Raw genomic sequence first — 12,487 nt, 5'->3', positions numbered from 1 at the left:
GTCCACAAGGCAGACGATCTACATCAAAGTCCACAAAGTTGACGGCCTATTCCTAAGTCCACAAAATGGACGACCTATTCCAGAGTCCACAAAGTGGACGACCTGCTTCTAAGTCCAAAAAGTGGACGATCTCATTGCTAAGTCCACCTAGTGGACGGCGTCATAAAAAAGTCCACAAAATGGACAATTTTACATCTAAAATCCACAGAGTGGACGATCCCAATCTAAGGACAACGGGGTGGACGACCTAACTACTAGAAGGCCTTACCACCAAGCGCATAAGATGTACAAGGGCAATAAAATGCTGATATGATCCCTCTTGAGCACGGTGACGGTGTTATGTTCAAAGTTAGCTGAAAGAAAAAGGCTGACGCCGTTAAGAAATTAACAAGCATACAATCAAGTTGTCCAACGACATCGCCCATGAAACTGACGGAGTGATAAAAACGACCCCAAGTTTTCATGGAAAAGAAGCTGACGCCGTCATCAGTTCAAAAATTGAATTGAAAGAAAAAAAACCCATCACCCTTAAGCTGACGAGCTCATCGCGGGCATGATTTTGACTTATAACAAAAAATACGACGGATACATGGCAAACATTAATCAATGCCGTCGCTCATGAAGCTAACGGTTTGATAGAGCAGCTCAAAGTCCGAGTCAGACGGGGCTGTAATGATTAACGCCGTCAAAAGATTGATAAGCAAAAATTTTTAAAACATAGTGGACAGGCTGACGTTGTTTTCTCTGTGGCATGAAATAATTAAAACAACGCCGTCGTCTAGAAGCGACGGGATCATTATGATAAGGAAGAAACATGCTTTGAACATAAGGCAAAATATTAAGATTAACATAAACACAGTCTTTACAAAAGCCCAAAAAAGCGGGCGTCAAGCATTAAAGATCGTCTACACTTCCCTTTAAAAAAAAAATGCTCAAGTTCATGAAGTCGGGGGATCTTGAGGACTTCCGTCATCATTAACAACAAAAGGCTGAACGGAGGGGCTGACGGTACAGAGATCGTCGCTAGAAGGATTTGTGGAAGTAAAGTTGACGGGCTGGTCTGCGACCGGCTGAGCAAGGACAACACTATCGTCCCTCCGATTAGCGTCGTCACCTTCCCCATTGACGGTGTCTCCTGCGGGGGTTGACGGGATAGATTCGTCCATAGAAATCTTCGACAAGTCCAAGTCAGGATAAATAGATTTCACTTGCTTCAAGCAATCCTCAAACCCGTCCCCGTAATAGGCAGCACAAGCGTCAATGAAAGATGACGAGTCCTTGAACTCCGTCACCGCGTCATTCCTAGCCGTTTCCACCTGGACTAGGATGGACTTCAACTCTCTCTCCACCGTCAGCTTGGCCTCTTCTTCCCGCTCACGACGACGGCTTTCCTCCGCCAGTTTTTCCTTGAAGCCCTTCAGCTCCTCGCCCAATATGCGGTTCGCATCCCCGCACCGCATCCGGCCGATCGCCAGGTTCTTGACACGCTCTGCAGACGGGTAATCACCCCTTCCTTGCGGCAGCACCGCGTGATGAGCCTTCATGCGAACCATGGCCTGGAAGAAAAAGTGGGACAAGACAACGTCGTGGTACAAAAATAGGTCGGACACCAAAGTAGAAAGCGAAGCAAACTCTCGTAAGGTCAAAAGGCCTCGACGCCTTTATCTCGTCAACAGCCTCGCTTGGCGCGGGTCCATTTCCCCTCATCCTTCAAAATGGACTCCGTCACCTCTACAACGTAGTCCTTGTGGGTCAACAGACGGCGCACGGATCCTTGGACAATAGGCCCTGACGAGGTCATCGGTCCCTTGCCTGCCCCAAGAGCAGACCTAGGAGGTGACGGCCTTCGAGATGACTTGTCCCCAGGAGTGGGGGCAACCTTCTTCCCCGGACGGTCTACCCTGCCGTCAGGTTTTCTCTTGGCCGCGGCCTTCCCAACGGGCCTGAGGGCTGACGGTGGGGTTAACTCGCCCCTAGCCTTCTCTTGCAGTTTTTTCTTAGCCGCAGCTGCAGCTCTGACCCTTTGCTTAGCTGACTCCATTTCTGCAAAGAATAAGGGTTAGAAAGAAACAATGTCAGGATAAAGACAAGAAGTTGAAGGACACTCACGTCGGCGAGAATAAGCGTTCAATTTGCAAGTGAAGAGTGTCTAACGTGATTAGGTCCCGACACTTCCTCTCGTCCAAGGGAATGGCCGTCACTCGACGAATGAAATCCTCTTGCTCCGCGGTGATACGTGGACGGTTGTTAGCTGCAGTGAAAAGTGACGGGTTAGGACACCAAATAAGTAGACGGAGCGAGAAGGGTCGACGGGATTAACCTGAATCTCTAACATATGCCCATGTGTTGTCAAAACCATTGGGCATTATCTCCCACTCCTCTGGACGACATACCCAATTCGTTCCTTCTACAAAGAAGTATCTGCCCTTCCACTTCCTATTGGAGTCAGGCATATCGGACACTAACTTCAACTCCTTATCCCTTACTGCAAAATGATACACTCCTTTTGACGAGGAAATGTGCTGAGGACGATAACACCAAAAGAACTCGTCCAAGGTCACCGACGGTTCCCACCACTCAGACGACCCCACAAGATCTCGGCACCAATGAAGGTTCGCCAAGCATTGGGGGCAATCTCGTCGACGGATATCCCAAGGAAGCCAGCCGACGGTGTAATGCCGTCGGCCGGCAGCTTAGCTCACTCGCGAACATGGCATCATACATGCCGACGTCCGCGGTTCGTCCGGAGTAACACTTCTCACCTTCCTCGGGGAAGACGAATGGGAATGTCGTCCGGTATTTGATAACGGGACCGCAAACTTTTAAAAACGTTCTCCGTCATCGTTGGGAGAAAATTGTCGACGGACCACTCGAGGGTAAGATGAAAGGACGGTCATCACCGTAGGATCCCGAGGTGCTCTCTAAGGCTTCCTCGTCGTCGTCACTCTCGCCCCGTCACCGATACTTGCATTTTCGTGAATCCCCCGGTCTTCATCGTCTACATCACCGCTCACCCCACTTCCTCTGAACTCTACTTCACCGTCGAATGAGTTGACGATTCTCTTCGACGACCGTGATAGGCCCTCTCGCGGGCTCACGACTCGACGGGAAGACTTCGTCGTAACTCCGCTCCGTCGCGGATCGACGATCGATCACTCCTGCGTCTCCCTAGACATCCGACTACCTACAAATGACGGGTTTCTTTCTAAGATCCTAGGCGTACGACTTCACTAAAGGGCGACACCGTAAAAAGTAAAAAGTAAAGTAGCGAAAACTTACGTGTAGGAGGACGATCTCGGGGAAGCCGATTTGCGCGATTGACGATGTGATAAGGCCGGTAGCGACGGATTCGTTCTCTCAAGATGGACAAGGCAGAAAAAGTGGGAAAAAGGTAAATAGTGAAGTATATAGGAGAGAGGAGGCGCGGAAGACGAAGCGACATACCCGTCCGTACGCTGGAGCCAATCGCCCATGACATGTGTCCCACCATTTAATGAAGATGGCACAAACTACCATGCACGAACCCTTTCCCCAATAACAAGAACTCCATGACCCGTCACTCATATCTGACGGGACAATGGAGTTGAGGGGCAGCTGATAGTGACGTTTTTAAGGATCATCAGTTGGAACACGCAACCCGTCAGCCAGGCTCATTAGGATGCTACCTTTTTAGCATTCATAGCCATGCCCCTTACACAGCAACGTTAAGCTGACGGATCACGTGGACGACTCAGGGGTGACGACCTTGGCTGTAAGGTCTTTGGCTGACGTCCTTGGCTGACGGATCACGTTGGCATACGTAAGCTGACGACAGTATAGGAGGTACACGTGGGCTGACGACCTTGGCAGGTGAAGGCTGAAGGAGTAATCCAACTTTCATTTTTAGCCTATCTTGACTTCTGCTTATGTGAATATAAGGAAAGTTCTTGCGCTACACATTCGACTTTAGTCAAGAAGATTCCTTAAGGAAAGGGCTCAATACAATAGGCAAAGATCCACGAATTACTCTTTTATAAAGAAAGTACTTCTTCACCAAGGCACATATTTCGGCCACATACCACTATATATACCCCAAGACCCTCATGACCCAAAGGTACGCACTATTACCTCAACTCTGGCACTCTAGGGTTGTTTTAAAGACTCTAACTTGATCGTCGGAGGGTCTTTGGCCGGCACCACACTGGTGCTCTCTGTCGATCACCTACTTTCTCTTCGCAGGTGTTGCTTCAATCGGAGGAGTACTCGCAGCTCACTGGTGATTTCTTCGGCATCATCAATTCTCAAATAAAATCAATTTCAATTAGAGACTAATAAAATAGTGACATATAATTAATTATTTAATATGTTAAATGTGAGTAATATGACGAATATGACTATTATAAATCTTTTTTTTTTCTACAAGAGAACCCAATAACAATATATATACTCCATAAATAAAATCATAAATACATTAATTATTGGAATCAATATCAACTTCAAAAAACAATACATTTTTCCTAAAAATTGACCATTAATTTTTTTCACCTTTTTCACAAATTAGATACAAATTATGTGTACACCATAATGAAAGTGACAAATATAAATGATTTTTTTTTAAATCCCAAATATATATTAAATAAAAGTGATAAGTGTGAGATAGAGCTTGATAGGGTATGATAAAGAGCCAACTACAACATCGTCCATAGAGGTCCTCCAGGACTAGGCCAGGGAAGAAGGGATTTTAGGAACCTCTTCAATGACTCGTCCATGGAGGAGGAAGATTGGAAGAGCTTCGCATGGTCAAGAGACAAAACCACGTCGTCTTGTCCTGGAGGCCACAAATCTCATCTTGAACAAAGGTCGTTTATAAGGGGAACGACTTTATATCCAAGCGAGGTACAATCAATAGGAGGATCCTCGGACGAGGTCCTCATACTTAGAAAAATTCTTGAGTATGTACTACAACTCCTTATTACACACACAACTTCCAGTGACCGTTATGTGAGAAGTATGTAACTCCTAAGCAGTTGCAGAAGTTATATTTGAACCCTCACACCTCCTTAAATCCAGGGGAGGTTACAAGCTTGATAACTGTCTTCCGGACACTATATAAACGTCCATTCAGACCAAACAAAGGTATGTTTTACATTTTCCCAAAAAGTTGGAACTCTTTGTCTAAAGAGAAAAAACTAACTTTGTCATCGGAGGGTTCTTGGCCGGTGACCCCGGTCACCTTTGATCGTTTTTCTTTCTTTTTCAGACCATCAATACCATCAAGGTAGCAAGTAGTCCTTTCAAGTTCGAAGTATCCAGTCTACTGATTTTCCTTGCATCATCAGTTGGCGCCGTCTGTGGGTGGGAGGGTATAAAGTGTTCTTTTCATTCGATTATCTGTTTTCAACGATTAGCCTTTCCCAGACAAAAGGCTGAATGATTCGAACAAGATCAAAGGCTACCAGCCCAGGCCACCAGGAGAGTAAGGATGCTTCTAGTAATCCCCTCCGTGATCGTCAGTCGGTGCCTGCCATGCAACCGCCTTCTGTTCAACACATGCAGTCCATGGCTGCTGCTATGGCAGAATTAACCCGTCAGAATCAAGAGTTGAACAGGAAGATCAATCTAAGGAGGGAGCGCCAGGATAGGCACACAAAAGGACGAGCCCAAGGTCAGGAAGGTGGAGGAGAAAATGTTGAGTCCGAAAATCAGTCGAGGGGTACTGCTTCACGAAGAGTGCCACATTTCGAGAGAGAGTTGGACCAGATGAGAAAAGCCATGGATGAAATGAAGGAGAATATGAGGCGGCCGAATCCCGTGAATGATTTAATTCACCGAACGGACTCCTCTTTCACGGCTTCCATCAACAGTCACCCCCTACCTCCGAAATTCAAAATGCCTTCCTTGGATTCGTATGATGGAAATCGTGACCCATGTGATCACATTGCTACTTTCAAGACGACCATGCACCTCCAAGGGGTCCCAGACGAGATTATATGCAGAGCTTTTCCTAACACACTTAAAGGGCCAGCGCGGGTATGGTTCAGCAAAATACCCTCGAACTCTGTAGGCTCATTCGAGGAGTTAAGTAAGTTGTTCGTCAATAATTTTATTGGAGGGCAACGCCACAAGTGTTCCTCTTCTAGTTTGCTAACTATAGAACAAGAGGAAAATGAAAGTTTGCGGTCCTTCATTACCCGGTTCAATAGAGAAGCCTTAACGGGGGATGAAATGGACGACAAGTTGTTATTGGCTGCCTTTCACAATGGGGTCAACTCTGACTTGTTCATTCATAAGCTCTACGAGCAGGAACCACAGACTATGGCCGAACTCATCCATTCGGCCCAGAATTTCATGAATGCTGAGGACGCTATTATAGCCAAGAAAAGAAAGAGGTCAAAACACTCGGAAGCAAGTCACCAGCGTTATCCGGATCAGGGTCCTCGCCCAAAGAAGGCTCGGGCAAAAGAGAAAAAAGAAAAAGATGGTAAGAAGGCTAGTTCCTTAGTGAGAAATCAGCAATACACACCCTTGAATATACCATTAGAGCAAGTGCTTATGCAGATCAAGGATGATCTGTCTTTGAAGTGGCCAGAGAAAATGAAAGGAGATCTTAATAAGCGCAATAGGAGTATGTATTGCCGCTTTCACAGAAACCATGGGCACGACACGGACGAGTGTTTTGATTTGAAGCAACAGATAGAGAACCTTATCAGGCAAAGGAAGTTGAGGAATTTTCTTAGACGAGATCAAAGAGTTGAGAAGCTGAAAGCTAAGATGGAAGAGTCATTGCGACCCCCACTTGGAGAAATAAGAGTCATTATAGGACGAACCTCAGCAGCCCAGTCGTCCAAGTCAAAGAAATCATACCTGAGGGTGGTACAAAACGTCCAGCTGTCTGGACAACCTCCTAGGACGAGGGAAGCAGACGAGCAAGCCATCACATTCACGGACGAGGATGCTAGACGAGTTCACCACCCACACGATGACGCGATAGTCATTACCCTACTCATTGCTGATTACATGGCCAGGAGGGTGTTGGTAGACCATGGCAGTTCGGCGGATATTTTGTATTACCCCGCCTTCTAGCAAATGAGGCTAGGACAAGATCAGCTTCGGCCAGTGAATTCGCCATTGGTGGGATTTGGAGGAATGAATGTAGAGCATGTGGGCACCATCACATTACCAGTGGTGGTTGAAGCATATCCACAGCAGGTAACCAAAGAGGTGAACTTCCTTATTGTTGATTATGCATCATCATATAATGCTATCATTGGAAGGCCAACTTTGAATAGTTGGAAGGCGGTAACCTCTACCTACCATTTGTCTGTTAAATTCCCGACCGAGCACGGAGTGGGCCAAGTGCAGGAAGATCAGTTGGCCGCCAGAGAGTGCTACCTAGCTATGTTAGCAACGGACGAGCACATACAGACATTGAGTATAGAAGAGAGAAGGATCGCAGCGGAACCCACTGAGGTGTTAGAAGATGTCCCACTAGACGAGAGTAGACCCGAGAAGTTCACTAGAATTGGAGCGAACATGGAAGAAGAGGCAAAGCATGCTCTAGTTCAGTTTTTGAAGAAAAGCCTTGATGTCTTTGCATGGAGTCATGAGGACATGCCGGGCATCGATCCAAGTGTCATTACTCATCGTCTAAATGTATTTCTCTACTCCAAACCAGTGCATCAGAAGAAGAGGATTTTTGCTCCTGAGTGAGACAGTGCCATCAAGGAAGAAGTCCAGAAGTTGATTACCGCGGAGTTCATTCGAGAAGTTTATTATCTAGACTGGTTGGCGAATGTAGTCATGGTAAAGAAGGCTAACGGCAAGTGGCGAATGTGCGTGGATTTTACTGACTTAAACAAGGCTTGCCCCAAGGACAGTTATCCATTACCACGCATTGACCAGCTTGTGGACTCGGCGGCAGGTCACAAGTTACTGAGTTTCATGGACGCCTTCTCAGGCTACAACCAGATAAAGATGGACGAGGCAGATCAAGAAAAGACCTCATTCATCACTAGCCAAGGGTTATTTTGCTGCAAGGTAATACCCTTCGGCCTGAAAAACGCAGGGCGACTTACCAGAGACTGGTTAACCACATGTTCCGTCCTCAAATCGGGCAAAATGTGGAGGTTTATGTGGATGATATGCTAGTAAAGAGCCTGGACGAGGGAAAGCATCTAGACGACCTTCAAGAGACCTTTGATACACTTCGTCGGTACAACATGAAGCTAAATCCAAGCAAGTGTGCTTTCGGGATTTCGTCGGGGAAGTTCTTGGGGTTCATGGTTTGGGACAGGGGAATTGAGGCAAATTCAGACAAAATCCAGGCGATACTGGAAATGGAACCACCAAAGAACATCAAAGAAGTTCAGTCTCTTATTGGACGAGTTACCGCCCTTAACAAGTTTGTTTTGAAAGCTACTGACAAGTGTTTGCCATTCTTTAAAGTCCTCAGGAAGGCATTTGAGTGGACGGACGAGTGTCAGAGGGCCTTCCAAGACCTGAAGACTTACCTAATGACAGCGCCATTGCTAAGTCCATTTGTACCTGGAGAGGAACTATATTTTTATTTGGCAGTGTCCCCACATGCAGTAAGCTCGGCGTTGGTCAGAGAAAAAGAGAAGATCCAAAAACCAGTTTACTACACAAGCCGTTCATTGAGAGGAGCGAAAGGACGATACCCGATGATGGAGAGGCTAGCTTTTGCCTTGATTACGGCTTCCAGGAAGCTGAGGCATTATTTCCAAGCTCATATTATCAATGTCCTAACGAACCACCCAGTAAGGAAGGCAATGAACAAATTGGAAGCTGCAGGACGATTAATCTAGTGGGCGGTGGAACTTAGTGAGTTTAATGTCAGATACCTTCCAAGGACCGCGATCAAGGCGCAGGCGTTGGTGGATTTCATTGCAGAGTTCACTCCCAGCCAGGACGAGCTGAACAAGGATGAAGGAAGTGAAAGGTGGGTTATCAATGTAGATGGGTCATCCACATTATATGCAGGAGGGATTGGAGTTATACTAAAATCCCCGAAGGGTGACAAATTGGAGTACGTAGCCCGTTTGCAATATCAAACCACCAACAACAAAGCAGAGTATGAAGCTTTACTTAAAGGACTAGAATTGGCTATGTCCCTAGGGGCGAAATCAATAATAGTCAAAGGGGATTCTTAGCTCGTCATCAACCAAGTGAATGGAATGTGTGATGCTAAGAAGGATAGGATGAAGAAATATCTTAGCAAAGTGAGATGGCTTGTTCAAAAGTTTACGGAAGTGAGTTTTGTTCAACTCCCAAGGGAGGAAAATATGGAAGCGGATGCCTTGGCAAAAGTAGCTTCAGGAGGAGAAGCTACAGACGCATATGGCAGAATCCAATACATGCCAAGCATAGACCTCCCAGATATACAGAAAATAGGAGGGGGAGAAAATTGGATGAGTCCAATAGTGATCTACCTTAAAGATGGAAAGCTTCCAGAAGACAAGGACGAAGCTAGGAAGCTAAGGGTCAAAGCAGCCAAGTACGTCCTCATAAATGAAGTCCTTTACAAGCGAGGATTTTCTCAACCTTACCTAAGGTGCTTGGCTCCGGACGAGTCAAACTATGTTTTGAGAGAAGTCCATGAAGGAGCATGTGGAAATCACTCATGAGCAAGATCGCTTGTCCATAAGGTCGTTCATGCAGGCTACTACTGGCCTACAATGCGGGAAGAAGCTAAGGCCTATGTCAAGGTGTGTGACCAGTCTCAGCGCTATAACAACGTCCCTAGACAGCCGTCGGAGCACCAGACCCCAATGATGGCCCTATGGCCCTTTGCACAGTGGGGACTAGATATCCTAGGCCCTTTCCCCACAGGAACCAGACAAATGAAATTTTTGGTAGTAAGGATTGAATACTTTACCAAGTGGGTGGAGGCCGAACCTCTTGCAAAAATCACTCAGCAAAATGTCAAGAATTTTGTTTGGAAGAATATTCTACGTAGGTTCGGAGTACCCAGGGTACTAGTATCAGATAACGGACACCAGTTTGACAACGCACCCTTCAGGGACTTTTGCGAACAGTTTAGAATTAAGAATCACTATTCCTCACCCTCCCACCCATAGGCGAATGGACAAGCAAAAGTAGCAAACCGATCCCTGCTGAAAATCATCAAGACCCGGCTCGAAGGGGCAAAGGGGATATGGCCAGACGAGTTACCAGGTGTTCTTTGGGCCTATAAAACAACTGTGAGAACCCCGACAGGAGAAACCCCCTTCAAGCTAGCCTATGGAAGTGAAGCCGTTATACCGGCAGAAGTTCATATGGCTAACCACCAAGTGATGATGTATCAGGAGAGAGAAAATGAGGAACAACTTCGTCTTGACCTCGATCTCATTGATGAGGTAAGAATGGATGCAAAGCAAAGGACAACAAGATACAAGAATCTTATGGCTAGGCAGTATGATGCCATGGTAAAACCCAGGCGTTTCAACGTCGAGGACCTCATTCTTAAAAGGGTTTCCTTGGCAACCAGGAACCCAACTCATGAAAAATTGGGACCCAATTGGGAAGGACCCTATAGGGTAATCAACTACAAAAGGCAGGGGTCTTACTACCTGAAAGCTCTGGACGGACGGAAGTTAGAGCATCCCTGAAACGTGGAGCACTTGAGGAGGTACTATCAGTAATGAACGGGGACAAGGGAAATCAATGACGAGGTTACAACTATGATCTCACTTATATTTACTGTTGTGTTCTTATTACTACTATGGTGTGTATTAAGAATAAAAAGTGCACTAGTTCTTAAACTTTTGCACCATCTATAGACCAACTTGTGAAAGACGAGGTTATGTATTTTCTTAAGTATTTTAATAAGGCGCTAGCTTATAAGCGTGTGTCATACTTGTGGACAATGTTCATATAATAATATGGTTTGGATTTCTAATGTATTTAATGCATAAATCTAATTTCCATAATAATAACCACAAGGGGGGCAAAAACCTGAAATGAATGAAAATCCCTGGACGCGGGGATGTAACGTTCATAAGCTTTTCTCGAGACGAGGATAAAGCAAAGGGAAATAAGCTAAGGCATGCTCGTTCACGGACGAGAAAAAGGGCATACAGTGAAATTTGTCCATGGACGAGCATATGGCCAAGACGCCCAGATGCTCTAGGACGAGGTAAACACTACAAACGTCTGAACGAAAGACGAATACCAACTGTCTAGCCATGGATGAGGAAAAGGACGCATGATCATCATTGTCATTTCTGAGACGAGTTATACTTAGAAAAATTAAAATGGCTAACAAAGACGTCCATTCATAGGTGGGTCGTCCATAAGAAAAATGCATGGACGACCATACAACACAATGCTCACTATTTAAAAGCCCACATTTAATGGTAAAAATAGAGCATAAACTCGTCCAAACAATATAAAATCGTCCAAACAATAAAAGTCAATACTGGATAAAAGTATGTATTCATCAAAGTTTAAAGCAAGGGTAGACGACCAACGTCCAAAAACCCCTGCAAAGTAAGCCTTAAAAGGCAATTGTTAATAAACTCGTCCAAAAAACTTTGGACGAGATAATTGTATTCAAATACATCTGAAAAAGGTCCTAAAAATAGTGGACCAAACAAAACAAAGAAACAAAACAAACACTTTGAATAAATAGTCAAAATATCGTCTTCAGGCAGCAGGGGCATCGGCATTGGGGTCGTCCTGGACTGGCTTAGTCGAGGCGTCATCTTCAATGTTGATATCTTCAAAACTTGTCTGAAGAAAAGAACTAGCAGCACCCCCTAATTGAAGCACAATGGAGCTGAAGTCAACCTCGGGAAACTTTTCCTTTGCCTCCATGCGAAAATCTTCGAATCCGGCTGCATAGTTGGCGTCCAGCAGGTCAGTTAATTGTTTTGAGGCCCTAAACTCCTCTACGGCATTTTCTTTGGCCTTCTCAAGAGAATTGCTCAATTCGTCGTTCTTCTTCTGAAAGTGATCAAGACGAGTGTCTTTCTCTAATATATCAACTTTCAGCTCTTCGACAAGGTTCAACAACCCCTTAGTTTCCTCCTTAGCCTTGGCTGCTGTTTCAGCCCAGCCTTTACAGTCGTCCCTGACTTCCTTTATCCTTCTCTCCAATAAGATCCTCGTCTTGTCCAGCTCAGTAGCCTGTCTGGACGCGGCTATGAACTTCGACATAGCTAGCACAAGGATTACGAATTTTTGTATAAAGCAAATAAATAAAGCGTATGACGAGGAAGACATGGACAAAATAAAAAAGAACAGAGAAAAGTTTGTATTAATTACCCTGAAAAGGTCGTGGACACCTGAGTGTTCAAACTCTCTCAAGGACATGTTGTAGCATGCAGCCACATCCTCACCAGAAACTACCTTCTCAAACCTCTCCTAGGCCAAGTCATCATTCTCGATGATGTTTGAGGCAACTTTCAGAGGAGGCTGGGACGAGGTAGGAGCAGTATTTTTGGACGGAGGGGTGTGGGTAGGCTCAGACGACTCTACGTCTAGGATC

General features: G+C 45.6%; 2 protein-coding genes across 2 annotated transcripts; both read left to right on the top strand.

Annotated features, from left to right (window-relative positions):
* Positions 1 to 6,573: 6,573 nt before the first annotated feature.
* Positions 6,574 to 7,062, top strand: LOC142628951 (uncharacterized). Its single transcript, XM_075802972.1, has one exon. It carries the CDS (start codon positions 6,574 to 6,576, stop codon positions 7,060 to 7,062), a length of 489 nt encoding a protein of 162 aa, XP_075659087.1.
* A 2,111-nt stretch (positions 7,063 to 9,173) lies between these two features.
* On the top strand, positions 9,174 to 9,691 carry LOC142628950 (uncharacterized). The gene is made up of 2 exons (XM_075802971.1): positions 9,174 to 9,550; positions 9,658 to 9,691. Exons 1-2 carry the CDS (start codon positions 9,174 to 9,176, stop codon positions 9,689 to 9,691), a joined length of 411 nt encoding a protein of 136 aa, XP_075659086.1.
* The last annotated feature ends 2,796 nt before the right edge of the window (positions 9,692 to 12,487 follow it).

Source organism: Castanea sativa, chromosome 3, assembly GCF_040712315.1.
Source record: "Castanea sativa cultivar Marrone di Chiusa Pesio chromosome 3, ASM4071231v1".
NCBI lineage: Eukaryota > Viridiplantae > Streptophyta > Magnoliopsida > Fagales > Fagaceae > Castanea > Castanea sativa.
The sequence above is the reverse complement of the archived record's forward strand: the minus strand, read 5'-3'. Positions and strand labels throughout refer to the sequence as shown.